The sequence below is a fragment of the Tasmannia lanceolata genome, unplaced genomic scaffold (genome assembly GCF_043159265.1).
Source record: "Tasmannia lanceolata isolate RefF3 unplaced genomic scaffold, GAP_Taslan_0.1 ptg000002l, whole genome shotgun sequence".
In the NCBI taxonomy this organism is placed as follows: Eukaryota; Viridiplantae; Streptophyta; class Magnoliopsida; order Canellales; family Winteraceae; genus Tasmannia; species Tasmannia lanceolata.
In genome coordinates this window covers 51,475,569-51,497,904 of record NW_027518679.1, presented here as the reverse complement: position 1 = coordinate 51,497,904, position 22,336 = coordinate 51,475,569, and the positions used below count along the sequence as shown (strand labels likewise).

The 22,336-nt window shown below is 39.4% G+C and overlaps 2 protein-coding genes and 1 non-coding gene across 3 annotated transcripts; 1 reads left to right on the top strand and 2 right to left on the bottom strand.

The window, feature by feature from the left end:
* Positions 1-573: 573 nt before the first annotated feature.
* TRNAG-GCC (transfer RNA glycine (anticodon GCC)) lies at positions 574-644 on the bottom strand. The gene has a single exon. It is a non-coding gene; the product is annotated as a tRNA-Gly (tRNA).
* A 950-nt stretch (positions 645-1,594) lies between these two features.
* LOC143877640 (BAG family molecular chaperone regulator 7-like) lies at positions 1,595-4,917 on the top strand. Its single transcript, XM_077379809.1, has 3 exons — positions 1,595-2,323; positions 2,906-3,199; positions 4,369-4,917. Exons 1-3 carry the CDS (start codon positions 1,685-1,687, stop codon positions 4,579-4,581), a joined length of 1,146 nt encoding a protein of 381 aa, XP_077235924.1. The 5' UTR covers positions 1,595-1,684; the 3' UTR covers positions 4,582-4,917.
* Positions 4,918-8,497: 3,580 nt separating this feature from the next.
* Positions 8,498-10,385, bottom strand: LOC143886674 (protein RGF1 INDUCIBLE TRANSCRIPTION FACTOR 1-like). Its single transcript, XM_077390738.1, has 5 exons — positions 10,122-10,385; positions 9,851-10,027; positions 9,701-9,775; positions 9,472-9,612; positions 8,498-9,109 (listed from the first exon to the last, which is right to left on the bottom strand). The coding sequence occupies exons 1-5, from the start codon at positions 10,122-10,124 to the stop codon at positions 8,765-8,767; spliced, it is 741 nt and encodes a 246-aa protein (XP_077246853.1). The 5' UTR covers positions 10,125-10,385; the 3' UTR covers positions 8,498-8,764.
* Between the last annotated feature and the right edge of the window lie 11,951 nt (positions 10,386-22,336).

The window sequence follows — 22,336 nt, the reverse complement described above, 5'->3', positions numbered from 1 at the left end:
GATCTCCTTCAGTCAGGTTGCTTGGTAGCCGGTAGGAGAGTCCAACCGCGTATCTTTCACCTTCTCGTGTGTTTTTATCATTTTCCTTGCAGGCCACGGCCACCTCAAAATTTTGGTATAATATGCCTTGACCATTGAATTAATAAGACAAGATCTGCTGAAAAGGGAGCCTCACATGCATGTGGGTCCATCTGGGCTCTAGCAAAATCCATTTTGTTTTTTTGTTTTTTTTTAAATCATGTGCAGCAGAGGTACGAGGGGTTCCATCTCTCTGGTGATCAAAACCGTTCATCTTCTAGACACTACAATGGATGAGGAATGAACCAAAAAATCCCCTATATTGGACAATTCTAACCCTATTTTCTACTGAGTTTTCTAAAATGGTTTTTGGTTTTTTGAGTTGCCATTTTACACCCCACCTTATGGATGGCTAAGTTCTACTTGGAGAAGGTTTTGTTGGTGAATGTTCTATTTACAGTGACAACAAACAAATTTACGGCTTATTGAAATGGTTAGAGAGGCGATGACTCCATAAGGGGGGTACATTCGTCATTTAAAAAAAAAAAAAAAAAATGCACCAGCCGGGAATCGAACCCGGGTCTGTACCGTGGCAGGGTACTATTCTACCACTAGACCACTGGTGCTGTTATGTAGCCTACTTTAATATACAGGATCTAACACCTTTTAACCCATCTCTTTTTTAAGTCCTTTTTTTAACTTGGATCTTTCCACAGGAGAATGTCACATGCTTTCTTATCCTCGGGACCCACACTCATGTGAAACTGACGTTAATGTTCCTTTCATGCTCGGGTAAATTTCTCATCTGGGGTACTTTGGTAAAAGTCATCACCTACTATATTCAAGCTCCATGTAAAAATATGCTCTTTTTTTGGGTACAATTTCTGCTTTTCTACGCTCTCTCTGGCTCGGACCCTTTCCACGTTTATATCTAATCTCTCTTTAACTTACTTTAAATGACAGGCATTTGGGGGATAAGGTTGAATAGTTGCAAGCATATCCTCCAGCTGGCAATATTAAAACAGGGGCTGGAGCTATTATTATTAGATCCCTTTACTTTAGTATTTCGGTAATTTTGGAATAAGACCGAGGTTATTATTGAAACCTTACGTTGCGATAATACCTCATTTTTCAGAGATTTTATACGGTTAAGACCTTATAGTCCCGTCCGTATTTTTTCAAACAGTGCTGTACGGACCACACTATAGGATGATCCAAACCGTCCATTTGATGGACCACAAAGTAAATAGGTGTTGCCCCAAAAAATCATTTCCATAACATGATTCTAGCCCTCCGATCTAAGGGGAACTGCATATTATGAAAACCTATAGAATGGAGGGCTAGGATCATCCTATAGCAATTCTTTTTGGGCAACACTAAATTACGTTGTGGCCCATCACATGAACGGTTTGGATCATCCTATAGTGTGGTCCGTACAGAACTTTTTGAAAAAATACGGGACCATAAGGGCTTACACCGTATAAAATCGAAGCTCTTTTTCCTAATTTTTATTTCCCTTTTTTACCCTTCTGCAGTTCTGCCCCTGTTCTGACCCCCACCGGTTGTTTCAAACAACCTTTCCCTCTGCTTTTTCCGTCTCTCTCTCTCTCTCTCTATACATATATCTGCTTCTCCTCAATCCTGTTTCGATTCCATCTACCAAACAATGAGCATTTTCAAGAGATTTGAGCTTCTAGAACCTTCCTCACCTCTCTTCTACAAAGAAGTTTCCATCTCTAACCCTTTCTTTTCCCCATTTTCTCCTTCATTCACAGAAAAAGATGAACTAGGGTATGCTCTCCATCTCCTCAATCCTAACCCTTTTGAAGTCTTCGAGAGCGCGATCGATCTGATCCAGATCGAGAGAACTCCACTTTCTTCCTCTTTCAGGAGAATCCATGAACGTACAGAGACTGATTTTTATCTGCGGAGCCTTTCAGATCGGGTCTCTGCTCTCGAGTTAGGGTTTGATCGAGTGTTGAAAACTAAGAGCAATGTTTTAGATCGGAAATATTCCTTGAAGGCTGAGATCAAAGATCCGGAGAAGAATGGAATCGATCGGAAGTACAAATGGACGACTCAGATTAAAGGCGGGAAAAAGGCGGAAAAGGACTATAAATGGACGGCTGAGATCAAAGGAAAAGGAAAGAACGCTCCGATCTCCCATACCTATACGTACAAGGCCTCGACTGCGCCTGCTGGAGGCACGTGCGGCAAGTCGGAAAAAGCGAAGCAGTTAAAGGGGAAGAGTTCCTGCGGCACACGTGTGGTGGAGATTGAAGATACGGATCTCGCTCTAAAAGAGGTTGGTAATGGCTGATTTATTATCACTAATTATTTTCTAAATGAATTGATATCAGCACAACCATGTTTTAATAATTACACTAACTCAGCTTGTCTTTTCTTTTCTAATGGGCTTGTGAGAGCTTTCTGGGAGCCTAATAATCTTTGACGGCTCTTTAAATGATAAAAAGACGAGATGGGCTGGTGCAATTATTATAACATGGTTGTGCTGATATCATTTACCTATTCTAATTACCCATGTCAAATTCAAGGGAAGCTCTAATTTTTTCACTGCAATGACTAAAGTACCAACATCTAAATCTCCACCTTTGCTGAGTGACAGATTTCCACGGAAATCAATCCATCCAAAATTTGGAAAATAGATTTCCGCAAAATCAACTAGGATTTAGACTTGGTCAATTTGAGCCGGGTAGATTCTTTCAACTTCTTCATGAAGATTTTCTAAAGTATTCATTAGCTGAACCCAACTAGTTTGGGACAGAGGCTTCGTTGAGTTGAGTTGCCTATAGTTTTTTGTGACTTCCTTAGAATAGGGGACATCTGCTTTGGCTTATAATATTACTTTCTTGGTTTGTCATTGAAGGTGCTTACTAGGAAGAGGGCAGCATCAGCTAGGACTAACAAGGGTAAGAAGAAGGAATTATCACTGCAAGATGCAGCTTTGATAATTCAGATGAGCTTCAGAGCTCATCTGGTTCGTCGATCTAAGACGCTTTCCGGGCTTCGAGATCTGGCAGTGGCCAAAGCCAAGTTGAAGGAACTCAGGGCTCTGTACTCTAATTTCTCTTATCGTGGGCGCATTGCGTGTGATGCAGAAGAACGCCAGAGATTCTCGGAGAAAATCATTGTCCTCCTTCTCACTGTTGATGCAATTGAGGTAAGTTCAATGCTCCTCTCTTGACTTCCTACAAAATGATGGTACTCACATTTTATGTGTTCTTTTTCTTCCCTGGTAGCTGCTATTGGTGCCCCTATTTTACCATGAACACCCTTCTTTACTAAAAAAATCTTCTTAAAGTGACTGAAACACGCTTGTTTTTGTTGATCCCTTACTCACTTGGATTTCCTATTCACTTTCTCACACCCCTGCTTGAATAAAATAGTCTTATAACTTAAAGCGACTGAAACACTCCTGTAAGCCTAATGGTTCAACTCATGGCATTTCTATCTTGTTTTGATGATACCAAACACAAGTGATTTTAGTGCTAATGAGTTTGGTGTTTAAGTTGTAGATTTACTTTGAGAGAGAGAGAGGGAGAGAGTACTCATACTCACCCGGTAGGAAGAAATAAGTATTAAAATCTTGGTATGTAGAAAATTGGGGCCTAGATATGAGCATAGAGATTCGGACAAGCTACAGAAGATAAGATCTTCAGATTCGTATTCTGCATTGCTAGCACCGCTGTTGTTTCTCAGGTGGACAGTAAGTTAACTTATCGACCTCCAATCCTCTCCTTTTAGAATCACCTTAGAACCTTTATCATTGTATCCTTTACTGCCACTAATGAATCCGTCCCTGCTGATGTTCAGAAACTCTTTCAGTGTTTCCATAGCTCGATAACAATTGTAGGCTGTCGTCTCTCAGGGATATTCTACTGCCACCATAGTCATATGTTTTTAAGAGGTTAGGTTGGGTTGGGGGAACTGCCAATGGTTTTGGCAAGGGCAAGAAAAGGCCCCAATCTTACCACCCCATATGAATTTGAAGGAAATTCAGAAAAAACGAAAGAAATAAAATTTCCAGACAGCCAAAAAATGCATCATCAAAACACTTCTGTGCCGAAAATGCCATATGCAAGCCCCTAGTCCTTATGTTAATTCTACAGAATTTGTACTTTTTTTATGACATGGGCGAGAGATAAACTGCGTTGGATTAATCTTCTTTTGTTGGATTATGCTGAAGTTACTGGAATTTTGCATGGAACAATGTCTCAACTGTGACTGAGGTTTGCAACTGCTATTAGCAAATGGTTTGCAGATTTTGCTGAATTATCATGACTTTAAATTTATTCCCAATAATACATTTGAGTGATTGTTACACTCTAGGGGCCTGATCATATGGTTCGAGCTGCACGGAGGTCAATGGTGGAGGAGCTGGAGGCAATGCTGGATGTAGTGGACCCACAGCCACCTGGGAAGTTGGGTTCGTTGAAGAGGAGGAAGTTTGATCTGCCCGTGAGTGGATCCGTCCAGAAAGAAATGGCATTGGGTGTGGCTGAGGTTGTACAGATGCTTGATGAAGAAAACATTGGCATGTGAGTGAACCTGTCGGCGTTGGGTGTGGCTGAGGTTATACATATGCTTGATCAAGAAGACAACGGAAGCAACGGCTTCTAGGTTTGCTTGTGAAGAACCTTGACAGCTTTTTTTTCATTCTCTTCTTCCCCTTTATATGGTAATGAAATAAAAGTACTTCTATGAGAATGTTTTGTGTAGCTTCTTAATATTATGGGGTTGAAGTCTAATGTTTAGAGAACAATAGGTGCAGTAGGGTTTTTTGAGAAGTAAATGTTTGGTTGAAAACTGTGACTTTGAGGGAAAGGGCTATTGATGTGCTCTTTGTACTGAAGTAATATAACATGCTGTTTTAACTTCTGATTTCCTCTTCAAACTCCTATTAAATTCAAGTTTCCATCTTGAATTAAACTGGCTCCAACTGGCCTTGTCCTAGTTATTGACTTATTGTTACAGGCCCTGTTTGGATTGCAGAAATTTTGTGGAAAAGTTTGGAAGGGAAAACTGTTTCTGAAATTTCCTACGTTTTTTTACACTGGCCTATTAAGTTTCTACTTAAGAGGGACCTTTACAACTGCATTTTCTTGGTGAGTCCGAACTTGTCGGATCTCCTCCATCTCTTCCTTGCTAACTGGGCTTAACTGCTCCTTGACTCTGCCCTTGGCGAGGTCCATACAGGATTTCTTTTCACCAACCAATTCGTGAACTTTCTCATTCTCTTTCCTTTAGCTACTCAAGCTACGAAGATCTTTCAATTCCACTCTTCTCGGTGTCATAAATAATGCTGGTAATCCACTCAACAATCAGACATTGATATAAACACGTTCAGCTGATCCAGCTGATCCATCTGAACGCGTGACACGGAGAGTAGAATGAATGGCATGATTTTTGTTCTTTCTTCATGATAGGTTAGGCGACAAGATTGGATTAGAATACTCTCTTTCCATGGTTATGCGGATTAGATTTGATTCTATGTTTATCACCTAAGTGGTCTATATAAGAACCGTTTGATTTCAAATGGATGGCCATCCATTTTCTATTTTAATTTCATTGATGAATCCCATCCTCTTTCTATTTCCTCTTTTTTTTTCCTTTCCTCACGGGCCAAATATTTGAGCAACGGAATAACCCGTGCGGCGTCCCAACATGTATCAATGCTAGGGCAAGCCTTTAATCGTGCAAGGCTTTAAAGGCCCGAAACGCCAACACTCCTTGATGCTTCGAATGTACACACAAACTCTAAACTGTTCAACAGGCTACTTGACTCAGATCTTGACATGCGCTTCTAGATACCCACACTCATGATCAGCCTGCATCACGAGTACATTGAACATAAGGCCTTGAGGCCTAATGCAAAGTCCATCGAGTACGAGGCATGACGATGCGACGCACCAATCCGCCAAGCGCTGGGGCTTGGTCACCCAAGGAGCAAGATGCCCCATGGACTAATCCGCAAGGTGTACACCTCGCGAGGGCAACCGTAGTCGCCCCGGCACGAACCGATGGAAGACCTATAGAATGGCCTACCCACCAGACGTACCGCTGTGCTGAAGAGCAAACAGTATACGTAGCTCCCAGCACCGGTCCGTGCGCGCAATGCATGTGGGAACCCAACCCAACATACACTGTCTTTGGCCCCCATCCTCGACCAAAGAAACTGGAGCATCCCTATGGATAGCTCGCAATCCGCACCCAAAGCTCCCTTAGGGCACGCCTACGAGTTGAAGTATGATTTCCTACTATGTGCAACAGATGCACAAGCAAGTCCTCTTGCAACCCATGATTATTTGTGTCTCCACCATTTGATCAATCCTTATACCTGTTTGTCTCCACCATTTGATCATTCACTTTATTAAAAGTACGGTATGGCCCGCACCAAAGGACGATCCAAACCGTTAATTAGATGGGCCACACCTAAATACGTTGTGCCCCGAAAATTATTTCCATAGGTTAATCCCAACCCTCCGATCTATAAAGGGTTAGGATCAACCCTCTAACATTCAGATCGGAGGGTTAATCCCAACCCTCCGTCAAAATATACTCCCATCGGATGATCCCAACCCTCCAATTTGTGGTCATTGAAGGAACGGGTGAAAAACAAACTACTCTGCGTAAAGACCATGCCTGTGCCACGTAGGAGAAAGATCCCATGACAAATATTTTATTCTAAAGAAGCCTATCTGACTAGGAGCGACCCTTAGCTGACACGTGTCACTTTTTACACGTGCCCTTTCAGAATGTGGGCCACGTTTCTTAATAAAATTGTCCTCCCAAAGAGACGACATGTCGGATACACCTAAAGTTCGCCCCACCCACAAACATAATAGATTGCTCTGGGGAATGATTAATCTGCCCCCTTTTCTTCCAAGGGAGACCCCCTTCCAAAGAGAGGACTGGCCCGGGGAAGAAATGGGGGCAAATTTATCATTTCCCTTGCTCTGGCTCTCAATAAACGAATGAAATCTCAACCCTCAGCCAAAGAAACTATACAACTCCAAATCTCTACAGTAGAAATGTTTTGTTGTGGAAGTTGACACTACCACAGTTTGATAACGGCACACCATTTCTTTTGGCAGATGATTTCACCACTACAATATTTTGACAAAGGCACCCCATTTCCTTTTGCTAGCTAATATCCACACTACCATACTTTAATGATGGCACCACTCTGTTTTAGGTAAGGGTGCATCTTGGGCCGGGTTCAAGATGGATCGGGTAGACATTACCACATCTAATAATGTTTGAATTTAATTTCTTGTTGGGTTTCAGTTGACACTTTGGGCAATCCTACATCGTCTCTCCATAATTAATTGTACACTGATTTTATCACAATTTACGAAAGATACTGATACTGGCACTAGCATGGGCTTGTGTGAGCTTAACAACTGATGCTGATGTTAAGTGTTAAGTTCACACTTAACTGCACAAACCCAGTTCATCCTTTCTTTTTTAATGGGCTTGTGTGCGCTTTTTGGGAACTATAAAAACCTTTGACAGCTACTTAACTAAATAAAGACAAGATGAGTTGGTGCAATTAACAAAACATGGCAGTTCCAATATCAGAAACCTGTTCAAATTCCAGTGTGATTTTTTTCTTTTTTTTTTAATATTTTTACGATGGCCAAGCCCATACCCAACCGGACCCATTTGGAAAATTAACTTAAGGTTGTGTCTACCTAGGGTTGACCCTCACTCCAGGCTAGCAAGGTTGGATCTAGCTAGGGTTGAGGTAAAGCTACCCTCAGGTTGGACTATGGTTAGACACAACCTGACCCAACGTAGTTTTACAATTCAAAAGTCTTTAATTAGCTTTTCACTGCGGGTACAGTACTAGGATGCATCAAGATCCGAAGAAAAGAACTACTGATATTGGCACTACCATTTTTTTACGATTACACAAACTCATCTTGTATTTTATTAGTTAAGTAGCCTTCAAAGGCTATTTATATCCCAAAAAGCTCTAAAAAAGCCAATTACAATAGAAAAGACAAGCTGAGTTAATATGACACTGCAATATCAATCAATTGCCTAAAAAAGTGTAAAACAAAGATAACAGTGATATATTGGCCCCATTTTCTTCCCCCAGGCCACCTCCTTCCAGTGTAGAAGAAGGGGGGTTTGGAGCCCCATGGGAGAAAAATGGGGCGACTATATCATTACACTCTTTTTTGTCATCCATCTATTATAGGAAAGAAAGAACAGAAAGAAACAAAACACTAACACTCTTCTTATTGCAATTCTACTGTTTCATCATGGAGGTGATGTTATGGCAAAATAATTATAGAGATTTTTGGGTCCAAGACAAGATAAATGCTCAAATTAGATAAGCTTTCTGTTGAGCATAAGACAAAAGAAATGCCGTATTATAAAACAAAGTTGCAATTCTCAGTCTCCTTCTGAAAAAAAAAAAAAAAATCAACAGAAATTGCACAGCCATGAATTCAAGATGAATAATCAAGTTTAAAAATATAAAATTTAGTCAATTATAGTGGACATAATACTAAGATTAAAAGGTCTGGCAAAGTAGAAAATGATGGTGTGAATTATAATACCCGAAAAAGAAAAACAATAACTTCTCAGCAAAATTGGGAGGACCCATTTTTCTTTCTTTCCTCCACCCACCAAAACCAAACACCAAAACGAAAAAGCAGAGAAAATCAACAATACCAACCCTGTCCCCACCTCATATAATGCCTGTCCGTGCGATTCAATAGAGCGGTGACCGGTGAGGAACCGCCTTTCGCCGGTTAACCTGAACCGGAATCTCTGCCGGAGGTGACCGGAAAACTTTGCTCCGCTTCTTTTTTACGACCTCGGTAGTGGTGGCGGTGCAACCAACCGTCCAACAACCAACGCCACCACTCCCGCTCGAGGCTGAGGCCGAGGACGTACGAAAGCAAATCGGAGATTCGAGGATGGATTCAGGTGTCATTTGACCCTCGTCGAGCTCGTAACATAAGCTTTCTCCTCTCCCTCCTTCTGGTAAGGGGAGGAATTCACATTCGTAGAGGTATTTCGAAAGCCCACCTTCTTTCCTTACCAGATACTGTACCTAGTAGGGGAAGAATCGTAGTAGTATTCTGATTATTATTTTTCCAACAATCTTAAGAATCGTAGTGGTAAGAAATATTATACCCATATCAGAAAGCCCACTATTAAGAATCGTAGTAGTCAGAATTATTATATTTTCTACGAAAAATACCCAGAAAGCGCACTCAAGGTAGCCCTTTCTACATGGGAGCCTTTATGAACATGTGACATAGTGGCTGCTCTGATACCAAATGTTGGATACTTAAGTACTGAGCCAAAAGCTCGGTAGCCTAAAATAAAGAGCCTTTATTTTAGTCTCTTTGAACTAGGGTCTTCATAAGAAGGGGAAAAAATGGTGAGAAAAGATTTAATTTAAGGGTTTACCTTGCAAGAGAGAGAGCAGAAGAGATATGGGTCTTGAAGACTTCTATCACAGGTGCTACAAATGTTGCCTGAACCTCTGAATGGGCGTGACTGAGGCCTTTGGTTTAAAAATACTACTTTGGCACTGTTGGTAGTATAAGACTGCAAAAGGGTGAAAAAAGAAAAACCAACTTCAGGAAAAAGGCAAAATAAAAGGTAAAGAGAACAGGAATTTGAAGAATCAAATTACCTGGATAAAAGAACAGTCAATCAATTTCTCTAAATCATCCACCCGAACCACATCATGATAAACATACCTCCGAATCTGAGAACAATGAAGAGTAAAAAAAAGAAAGAAAGAAAGAAATAGGGATTTTGAAAATCATGGTTTTTTTTTTACCTGGAGTAGGCGATGAGAACGGTGGAGAGATAAGCAGTGAGGGCAGATACTTGTACAACAATCCAAGCAAAATATGTTTTTTTCATTCTTTTTAGCTGTCTCATGAAGCAAACAAGGGTTAAAGAATTCCTCCCCAAGTAGGCATTCAAGCCAGTGAGGAAAATAAGAATAACCCACCTGCAAAAAGAAGAACTTTCTATTAATTTCCATTAAGAAAACTCTAACAAAAGCTCAAAGAACACAGTAAAGAAAGAAGAGAAAAGAAAAGTACCATTTTTTCTTTGTTCACAACAAATGAAGAAGAAAATAGGGGTCACGGTTTTTAAGTAGATGTATGTCTCAGCATCACAAACTTGTGCAGAATAAGACGCTAAAAGAGTGGCAAAAGAGGAAACGTGAAAGGGAGAGATGGGAGCAGAAGAATACGAACAGCGCCTGTAACTTGGTTCTGCCTCTGAAGAAACAGGAGAGAATAGGTTGTGAGCATTTAAGGATTTGGTGAAAAAAAAAAATTATCAAAACTTTTTCTGTTTATGTTTACAAAACCCTAAAACCTATCTCTTTCTATCACTCTCTTCTGCTAAGTGACAAGACTAAAGACGGTGACTTTTCTCATTTCCCGGTGAAAGGCAGTAAAAAAGAGGGAGTAGGGTTTGGGAAATTAGGGTATATTTTTTTTACGGAAATGTTATCAGCACTGCTGTAATTTGATGAGGGCACTCCTCACTTTATTAAAAGTACGGTATGGCCCGCCCCATAGGATGATCCAAACGGTCCATTAGATGGGCCACAGCCTAAATAGGTTGTGCCCCAAAAGTTATTTTCATAGGTTGATCCTAACCCTCCGATCTATAGACGATTAGGGTCAACCCTCTAACATTCAGATCGGAGGGTTAGGATCAACCTATGGAAATGATTTTTGGGGCACAACCTATTTAGGCTGTGGCACATCGCATGGACGGTTTGGATCATCCTAGCGGGCTACCATACTTCTAATAAAATGAGGAGTGCCCTCATCAAAATTACAGTAGTGCTGATAACATTTCCCTTTTTTTTTAATGTAAGAGACCGTTTATTTTGAAATGACTAGATTACCCTTGTTCGTTAATAGCATGAGTACGGACAAAGCTGATGGAAGATTCAAATTTAATGGGCCGAGATTTTAATTTTGGGGGTAGTAATAAATGTTGCAAAAGTAAACGGCGGAAAACTATTTCATTTTAATGATTTAAACTGTTTATTCAGTGGGCTCCACAATGGATGTGCGATGGTTAAAGAATCGCTCCACTAGGATGATCCTAAGCCTTCATTCGATTCGATGTCTTGGGAAAAGGTAATAAAAAAGGGCAATGATAAATTCGCACCCACTGTAGAATAATTCGCACCCTTGGAACGTGAGTTGACGTTAAAAAGCGATATAGTCTGCCACATACCCTCTTTAAAAACCACCTATCTAAAAAAAAACGAGATTTTATATGGTGTAAGCCCATGTGTCCAGTATTTTTCAAAAAATACGACACTGTAGGATGATCAATACCATCCATTTGATGGGCTACAAAGTAATTAGGTTGTACCCCAAAAATTATTTTCATAGGATGATCACAGCCCTCCGATCTCTAGTGGTTTTCATATTGTTCAGTTCCTTATAGATCAGAGGGCTACGATCATCCTATGGAAATGATCTTCTGGGCTCAACCTATTTATTTATGTAGTGGACCCTCAAATGGACGGTTTAGATCATCCTATGGTACCGGCCGTACAGTACTTTTACCAAATACTGGACTGTAGAGGCTTACATTGGATAAATTCTCGAAACGAGACATTCGTTCACAGCTTGGCATGCACTAAGGCTCTGTTCACTTGTTTTTCCGGGAAAGGAAAAGAAAAGGTTTCCCGGGATTCTGACGTGGCATTAGGAAAAGAAATCCAGGGAAACTGTGTAGGAAAAGGTTTCCCGCGCCTGTTCACGTGCGCAGGATCTATGCAGGAAAATGTTTCCCGAGAAATTGTTTGCCCACCTTTTATCACTAGTTTTCCCGGGAAAGCAAATCCGACCAAAATAATGGGATTTGGTTTCCCACATTAGTGAGAAAAGAGACATTTCTACGTCATTTTTGGCAATTCCATGTCATTATTTGACATATTCCACCCAGGCTTGTTATTTTCTCAGGAAAGCAAGTGAACTCCAGAATTATGTCTTGTCAAGAAAAAAGGAGTCTGTTTCCAGAGATTTGCTTTCCCGGGAACGCAAGTGAACAGAGCGTAAAGGGAATTGTATTTATGACTTATGACTTATGACTTATGACAGCCCTTTTTTACACTACAAGCAGGTGGCCCAGGGAAGGAAAAAGGGTAAATATACGAGGTAAATTCCAGTTCAATAATTAATTAGTTTTGAGTGACAGTCGGTTCTCAACAGGTCTTTGTTTGCTTTGGGTTTGTTTTGTTGTGGGTTCTGAGAACCGATTGTAAGTCAAAACTGATTATTGGACTCAAAATTTTGTTTTGAATATTGAGAATTGATTTTGAGCTCAAAATTCTTCCTTAAGCCTTGTTCCTCGATCTATCAAACCTCCTCACTGTCTCCTAGTGTTCTACCTGATTCATGTATTCTACCTCTTTCCTCTCAACGTCATCATGTGGGAGGTCCTCTCATAAGATTTTGAGTCTACAACCGCATGGAAAAGTTTTGTCTTGAAGTCTTCTTTATAAAATAATTTGAATAATTAAATTTCAGTGTATATAAATTTATATTTTGATTTCGAAGTTAAGGGTATCGTCCTATCGTGTTCACCTTCTTTTTCAATTTTTCCGCATTATGTGACGATATTTTAAATTATGAATAAATATATTTTTATTTAATTTTTTCTTAAGATTTTTAATAGATTTATAAAACCACTTGTAAAAAGGGAAATGAATCCCCCCAGAATGGATAAAACCCCACCTATAACGGTTTCTGTGAGAATGATTCACTAATTGAGGATAAATTCACCCCCTTTAACGTTTTTCTTTCCCTTCAAAACTTAACGGATAACGTTAAAGGGGGGATTTTATCCATAAGAGGGGGAGGGCGGGGGATATCATTTCCCTTGTGAAAAATGGAGAGAGTAGAATTATTGTAAAACGATGTATGAACTTTTATGCTTTGACCCTTGTCTGATGTTTACATCAAAAAGTAAGTTCTATTGTATGGAGAAGATGTTTATATCTTCAAAAAGTATACTTTAGTATCTTTCTGATGGAACTAGTTTAAATCAAATTGGAGCTAGATAACCGTATTTTTAAATTGTATTAGCTTCGAATTTGGCCAATTTTTTAGCTTATTTATTCGACAGTCTTGCTCAAAATGCTAGTACTTGCACATTAGGATTTTGGGGATGGGAACATTAGGATTTTGGGTAGAAATAATGAGGAAAGACTTGATGCCTAGGAACTTAACAGGGAACATGACATTGGATAGGAGAGGATGGAAGAAAATGATCCATGTAGACATGGGCGGAGCTACATTTAGCATGAGCACCCCCCCCCCCCCCAAAGACTTGCAAAGTCCTTTTATACCCTAAAATACATATGGGTTTTACCGGCGTTCAGGAACGCCGACAATAGTACGGGTGCGTTCGTTAACCATCTTTTTGAGTGATTTTTCATTTTTTTAGCCTTAAAAAAAAAAATCAGAATGGTGTTCTTTTGCAATTTCAACCACTCTTCTAAGAATTAATCCTAATTTTTAGGCATTATTTTATAGAGCACAAGTTTCTCACTCCAGAGAATCTGGCACTATCGCACGATCTCCCTCTCACTATACTCTCAACTTTTTAGCATAAACGTGTCCACTCTCCAACTTTTTAGGGTAAAACCATGTTTCCAACATCATCAAAATTGAGAATTTTTAAAGGTTAAAAAACACAATCCTAATCTATAAGGACTCTGGAGGAAAAAATTAATCCTAATTTTTAGAATGGGTAAAGCACCCCCCGCCAAGTGTGAATTCCTGGCTCCGCCCTTGCATGTAGACGAACCCGACTAGTGTCAGGATTAGACTTAGTCAATTTGAGCCGGGTAGATTCTTTCACCTTTCTTCATGAAAATTTTCTAGAGTATTCATCAGCCGACCCCAACTAATTTGGGGCAGAGGCTTAGTTGAGTTGAGTTGAGAACATATGGAAAAGTCTAGTATGGAAGTATTCTTCCAAGAATAATTAAAAAAATTTAGTTCGATTTAGTAAAATTCAAGATATTTAACTTCAGGTGCGATAAAGAAAATTACTCAATGAAATGCAAAATCCCTTATTTACTCTATAGCTATAAAAAAAATTATATAGAAAATTGGCTCGCTCTGTAGCCATGGCCCCCCCAATGACCAATGCGGCAAAGTGCAAATTAGTCCGCCTCCCCAAGTGTAGATTCCTGGCTCTGCCCCTAATTAAGTTGTTTAGCAAATTATGTCATCCTGGATTGTTATTATTTGTGCATTGTTAAGCTTCTTTAAAAAAGAAAACGCGAAAACCTAATGCACACTATCTGAGTTTTAAATCCGTAAGAATTATCTTATATGTGAACATCATTCATAAAAAAATAATTTTTTTTACTAAATTTATGTGAGGTAGAAATAGAGACTTTTAAAATGTAAGGTAATTGATAGCTATAAAGAAAATTACATTTATAAGATATTTAATAAGTAAAGTAATCTTCTTATTTATATGGGTTTTAAACAACAATTAAAAACAATATCGAATAGCAAACCTTCGGGCTATCTTTATTGTTACCCTTTGATTTTCTATCTAGTCAAACCATCTTTGTTGACTTCTCTTTTAGATCAAAAATCAAATGAGCAGAGTTTTGCCACCCTGCCCTTGTAAATTTGACGGTCGGACATCATATAAAAACCCCTTTTATAAATAGTAAGCAAATTGAATTATTAGAAAAAATGATTGAATTAGCAGCCCTTTCTTTCTATATACAGATTGAATCAAATCACTCTATTCGGGGGCTCGGTGCGCCTTCAATGATTAAGAATATAGCCAAAGATCTATTATCAAGGACAAGAATCTCATTTTTCTAAAGACAAACCGTCACATATGGGTAGTCCAAATCTAAGAACAATGGTCCGATTAGTCCGAATTTTAAGGGAGATGATCCCCCCCCCCCCCCCCCCCTCTCAACCACCGTTTTCCGTTAAAGAAAAAACGTTAAAGTGGGTGAATATATCCTCAAGTAGTGAACCTTTCTGACAGAATTTAAATATGGTTAGGATATGGACAGAAGTTTTCGTAGTCAGATGGGACAGAGCTACAAATTGTGGTGTCCAAGATCCTACTAGATGGTGGCAAAATATGAAAGGGAAGTATCTGCCCCTTTTTTCACTTGGGACAGCCTCCTCTAGTTTATCTTTAGAGTAAAGGAGTAGAGGGGGCTGGGGTGTGTAAAACAAATAAAAGGAAAGAATATATCATTTCCGCAATATCGAAATGTAAGGCGGTTACGCAATCCGATTCAAACTACCTAACTTTTGTTGTGTTTCCATACATCCCCTTTAAAATTTCAAAATTCCGTATTTCTGAAAATTTCCAGAACTCTGTTAAACGGATGATAAGAGGTCTGAAGCATGTAAAGAACGTTGGAAGGAGAGAGATTCGAGAAATCTAGTCGGGATTCTTTCGGAATTCTCTTTTATTGTAAGGACATATTAGTCAATTTTTTTTTGTAATAGAGAGGGAGAGGAAGACAGCTAAGTAGAGATAATATCAAGAAAAAAGGCGCAGCGGATCAACATCTTGGAAAGTGGACCTCTGGTTAAATTATAGCTACACGTGGCGACAATTTATTGGCTAAATTCTGGGCTTTAGACTGGAGTCTATTTTTTGGCATTGGATTTGCTCGGCAATTTCGCCGATCACTTTTGTAAGAGAGATTGATAACGAATAAGACAAATCTGCTAAAAAGCAACGCTAGGTGGCTGTTCTCAGATGCAAAAGTGAGCCGCAAAATGGCTTTCTATGGATTGCCTAGTAAATCCCGTTATGCTTATGTTTTTCACTTAACATGTCATTAGACTACAATTTACTACAGAAACAAAAACCTAGTTGAGACGGAGGGTAAGTCAAAAAGAGTGGCTGTTAGGCTGTTTTCCCTCTTTTTGGGCCACCGTGTGCCACGTGGATCTGACGGTTCAGAACACAATGATCGAAATGATTTTGGGCCCTTAATCTATTAAGCCTCTTTATAGTCCTGCCGAGTAGATCTAAAGCTATGATATTTGAAGTGGTGTATCTTTTGATGTGATGTCGAGTCAGCATAGGATCAAGAAATATGTCTACCGCTTCAACCGTCTCGATTGTAAGAAATATGTATCTGTGTGACCCAAAACTGATCGGACGGACGGTGGCTCTCCGCCTTAGCTGGCTGTCCTAACAACGTATAATCGTATGGGTCCCACAGTTATTCTTTACCTTGACAGCCCGGCCCCCACAAATCTAGGCCAATGCCCTTCATCGGTAAGAATCTTTACCTTCCTCTTAACTACATTGTCTACTATTATTCTTGAGTCCATGCCGTGCATCCAAACCGTTGCTCCTAGGAGAAAGGGCATAGGAGTGCAAGTACGTAAAATCAAAGCTAGTTAAAATCAAAGCTGTGGATATTCTAGAAAATCACGAAACCACACCCCGTCAAAATAAAGGAACACAAAAATCTGGCTTAGATTATTTGAGTAAATCACTAAATCATGTGCTTAGGATCATCCGATCCCGTAACAATGGATATGAAAACATAAGTGAGTTAGAAGTTGGGTCTGATAGATGACTTTCTTTTAGGCACGTCTGGCTACCATGAATTGTTTTTATGATAAATAGGCTTTCTCCAAGTGGAGATGAGGGTGAAGTGGCAAAAATCTCATCACAGGAAACATTAGTTTGCCGGATTTCGTTTCTTGAATTTTAGTGACTTAACCCTCATCTCCACTTGGAGACGCGGATTTATCATGGAAAAAATATTCCTGGCCTTAATATGATGAGTAATTGTGTCTTGTTTTCGCATTTTTCAATTTTCGAGGGACTTTAAAACTGAAGTACTCTTAATTCCAGGTTACCCAACTAAAGAAAAAGTATTTATTTTCGTATTTTTTCAGATATGGACAGTGACGGGCCGGGATACACGGCAAAATCAAGTCAGAGAGAGAGAGAGAGAGAGAGAGGTTTTCCCGGGTTATTTAAACAAATCCCGTTCAGGTACTGCGGGCACATTGCTTTATTAAATGTCTCAAAGAGCAATATATAATGGGAAGTGATATTTTTACTCCCTTTTCTACCTTGGGTCACCCCATTTTAGCGTGAAAAGAGTTGTCACAAATACACTGGAAGGGGGTGGCCCGTGGAAGAAAAGGGGGTGAAATATCATTTCCCTTCATAATTTCTTACTATTTCCTTTCTCTAACCTCCGCGAAATTAGTAGGTTTTTTACCCCCCCTGATATCTTCAAATTTAGTAGCCCAGTTGCGAGAAAAAGTGCACCAGATAAAAATAAAAAACTGAGCAGCATTTTGGATACTTCGCACCCCTCTAAACGAGGGTATATGGGTGCGAATTATCCCAGGGGGTACGAATTTATCATGTGCCTTTTGGAGCGGGAAAATATCCATTAAACGAGTCAAGAAGAGGACGTGTCGTTCCGACAGGGAGCATTCTTGTTCTCTAAAAAACCACCCACTTTTACTTTTGCTGCCCGCGGGCAGCATCGGGATTCTGATCATCTGTCTACCCGTATGAGAGATCCAACGGTCCCCAGAAACCCCAGATGTATATGTCTTGCAAGTTGCAACACGCTCTGTACCTGGTAAAAGATAAACCATCCGCATATTTGAAACTTGAAATTTACCGAACTTATAATATATTGACTCCCCTTTGTTTTGATACATGCACCCCTCCTTATTATTAATTCCGCTCATTCGAATTCATGTGATTTTAGTGAAATTTGGGTCTATTTAATTCACAAGTTAGGTGTAATTTAGACACAAACAATTTGCATTTTACACGTAAGAGAAAGCATGTTTTTTTCTAGAATAAAATGATTTATTCGAAAAAGCTTTATTTTATAACTAATCTATTTGTAGGACCTTTGGGGTTCCACAACCATGTCGGGTACCCATATTAGCCTCGTGAGTTGGTTCAAGACTATAGTACTATCCTTTGGTGACCTATAGAAGGACCACGGTTAGATAAACCAAGAATCTAGGCCGGGCCTACAAACCAATATGACCCCTCAGGTTTAAGGACATGTAAATGGTCATGTCTAGCAGAATAGCCTTACTAACATGTCCACAGATTATTTTAATGTGATCATATGCAGCGCATGAACCCATTGTCACACCCACTCTTCTTGCTTGTGGTCCAATACCCAAGTGACTAAGATAAGCCATTCCACGACACGTGCATGTACACAAGACTGGTACTGGTTGTGTACAGGAGGAGATGTCCAGCCTTGACCTCAACCATGAACATTTAAGACCACGGTACCATATTGTTATTGGTGAAGCCTGATCTCAGTCTAATTTGGAAAGTACTGTACACTCTACCTCGACTGCGGCGGTCCCTAAAAATACCTGAATTTTTTAGTGTATTTTTTATACTAGGGGTAGTTTCGTACTTTCATGAATTATGATTTTTTCTCTTTATTGTAACGCGTCTTAGAACGCCATATAAAAGGGATGTGTTATCAGGAGACGCTCTAGAGAGAGGTGTGAGGGTTTGTAATCTTTTCTTCAGAATAGTGGAATCATTGGCTTGTCGCTCTGCCGTGGACGTAGCCCATACCAAACTGGTTGGGTGAACCACGTAAATCTGTGTGTGATCTTTCGTTTTATCTTTGCATCGTTATTCTGCTTCGTTGTTAATTCCTAACACATATTGATGAGGGCATCTCATCTGAGCATGCAGATCAACAGCCCACGTTGATCCCATGGGAGTTTTATTTTATTAGAATGTATTTTCAATTATTATTATTCGAATTTCAGTTTAATTAGGAGTTTTGAGTTGGACGAATTCCACATGTCCAAAATTAGAGATTATTTAGGAGTTTGCTAGCTTTTAGGATACTTTAGATTTCATAAATATTGTGTAGAGATATTTTAGAAGTTTACTTTATCTTGTTTCCTAGTTTTAGGAGAAGTGGGAAACGTCCAAGCAAATGCCTATAAATATGGCATTGTAAAAAGTTTTTGAGGGCTTTTGAAAAAATATTCGTTTGGTTTGGTGGATAAAGTTTCTTCTATTTTTATCTTATTTTGTAAAGAAGAAGTGTGTGTAAGTTTTCTAAACAAAAACTTCAGACTTTTCTTATATTTTCCTAACTTGTTTTATGTAGGTTTTATTTATGCCCATTGAAGAAGCCCATTTTCTTCTTCTAAATCCCAACAGCACCATTGCTTCAACCCCATCCATTCACCCATAAACCCAATACATATCATCCGAACCACTACAATCCAAGACTACCCCCAATTCTTGTTAATCAGCCACCTTTAGAAACCAGCCAACACTCCCTTCCCATAATTACTTGTAGCCCAAATTACCCTAAGCCTCTTTCTTGATTTCTTTTTACATATGTAATTTCCTTTCTTTATACCATCAATTCCTTGATTCTTGATCTTCCCTATCCGCACAATTGGTATTTTAAAGCTTCCGCTATCCGCTCCTGCGTCCCATATCTCCCTGCTCCCTAGGATCTGTGAATCTTTGAGCATGACATTTCTATTTTGCCACGCAATGACGAATATATGTCATATGATAAGCACATCACATAGATTCAATTAGTTAATACCCAGTAAATGTTATGAAATATTTTCTTTTTCTAATTTTAATGTGGCAAGATATACGAAATGTGCTGACTTTTAGGGCACTAACTCTAACAGACACCCAACCTATTATCTGATTCTAGTCCTTTCATAAACAAACCTTATTTAGGGCACGTGTAGCTACCATGAATAATTTTTTTTCTTCTGATAAACTATTGTTTCCAAGTGGTGAGAAGTGGTTAAAAATTAGGAAACAAACTAAAAAAAGGATGTCTTTTTCCTGATTTTAGCCACTTCTCACCCTCATTTCAATCGTGCCCTCTGAAATATCTCTCCTCCCACCTGTCCTACGGTATATATGGTGGCAGATAAAGGAAGGCTACTCATGTGACAACTGTTTAAATAATAAAAGACAATTTTTAGTTAAAAACCGATTTTAATTTTGAGTCCTGTAGTCTGCTTTGGACTCAAAATTAAAATCAGTTTTCGACTGAAAACCAATTTTCCTCTTGTTTGCTTTGGATTTTCAAAACCAGTTCTCAAAATCCAAAACAAATGGACTAATTTTGAGGCCAATAATCTGTTTTGGACTCATAATCAGTTTTCAAAATCCAAAAAAAATTGGGCTAATTTTGAGTGCAATAATCAGTTTTTGACTCATAATCGGTTCTTGAAATCCAAACAAAATTGAGCTAATTTTTAGTGCAATAATCAGTTTATGACTCATAATCGGTTCTTAAAATCCAAACAAAACAGGGCCTTATTATAGACAAACATGCAATCTGAAAATAAGAAAAATTGACATAGACAAAGTGATCCTAATTATGCAGAAAAATTGGCCCATGGGTCTTACCATTTTCAAAGGCCAATCTTTGAATCAAGAATCCCTCTTCCATCCTAATTATGCATCATGTGTTTATGGGTCAGTTTATTTAAAAGATAGGTGCTCTTTTTATCCTCTTTCCTAGCACTTCAGTCCTTTTGTTTCTCTTTTCTGGAAATAAGGAAAAATAAAAATTAGATGTAAAACTTTTGCCATTGACAGTGTGTGTGTGCGCCCGCGCGGGGGAGGGTGGGTTGAAATGCTGGAAAAGGCCGTGTTTGGTTACCAACTTTCATTATGTAGAACTCCATTCAATCAACTCCTCTCTGTTTAGGGATTTACTGGCATCTATCGCAGAAGGCATTCTGCAGATGGTCTGTCGCATCTGACAGCAGTCACATAGGCTCATTTTTCAGCAGATTTTATCTCATTAACGAGGTGGCTGCTGTCAGATGCAACAGACCATCCGCGAAATGCCTTCGACAATGGACGCTAGCAAATCTGCCATTTGGCCTTTTTGTCTTTTAGTGTAGGGGCTGGGCGCGGGGTTGGGGATTAGATATTCCCCGTGGGCACAAATGTCACTATGCGTAGGAAAATGATGTATTTGCCCCCTTTTCTTCCCCGGGCTGGTAGATTGAAAACTAAAAAGAGTAGTCATATATAAAAGCACAAGGGGGTGGCATGGGAAAGAAATGGGGGCAAATGTATCACTTTCCCCGTAAGTATTATCTACTTACAAGAAAGTATGGACCTCATCCAAAGAAAGAGAGACAATCGTCCTTGCGGTTTACCAAAAACCTCCTTCATTTTTGAACCGTTTCTCGGGGATGCCACATCACCTGACACCCCAGACATCCTTGATGGTTGAGGATAAGGCAGGGTTTTAGGATTTTATACGGTGTGTGGGTGTAAAATGGGCTCCACTTTATAGGATTGTCAATATCGTTCATTTAATGGGCCACAACTAAGAAAATCATTTTCATATGATGATCCTAACCCCTATCATGGACACCTCTATAGATTGGAGGGTTTGGATCGTCCTAGATGATTTACGGGTTACAGACTATTTACGTTGTGGTCACTGTTAAAGTATAAAATAATAAATTATGCCTTCTCCAAAATCTTAAGCCTTTGGAGTAACTGGTTGTTTCACATGGTATTAGAGCAAATGCTAGGTTCAAACCTCCTTAATAACAAAAGTCCACATGCCAAACCCCCACGTGTAGGCCAACCCGAATAAAGAGTGGCCACATGTGAGTTAAAGTATAAAATAATAAATAATGCCTTCTCCAACAGCTTAAGCTTTTGGAGTAACTGGTCGTTTCACACTAACAAATGAGCAGTTTGGATCATCCTATGAAGTGGACCCACTGTGCTTTATAAAAAATGCTGATCTTTACGCCCACACACTATGTAAAATCAAGAGGGTTCCGTCTCTTTAGCAGACGAGGAGAGTCTTTCATCTTAGGCTTAGGCAGAGGGGTCTTTTATGTATTTGCAGAGGCGAAAAGCTCATTGGTTGGATTTTGCAAAGAGTATACTTTTAAGACTTTTGGCTTTCCACCGATAAAAGAATTTCCTCCATTTTTTTCGTTGGATTTTTTTTTCTAAGGCTTGGGAATTGTTGTCTTAGGTTAAAAAAATAAATGCAGGTATTTTCATGCCTGCTAAATCTGAACAAACAAGGTTTTAGATGGCAACAAAGTGAAGAGCCCCCTCATAGCTTTTTTTTTTTGAAAGGTAAGCTGTGGTTTTGCGGGACGCCTGCCGGCCGGTTTATTAAAATGTGACAAAGTATTACAAGCGAACACAACATTTACCCTATCACAAGAATAGGGTTACAAACCAAGAGATCAAAGAGAAGACCTAACCTTAA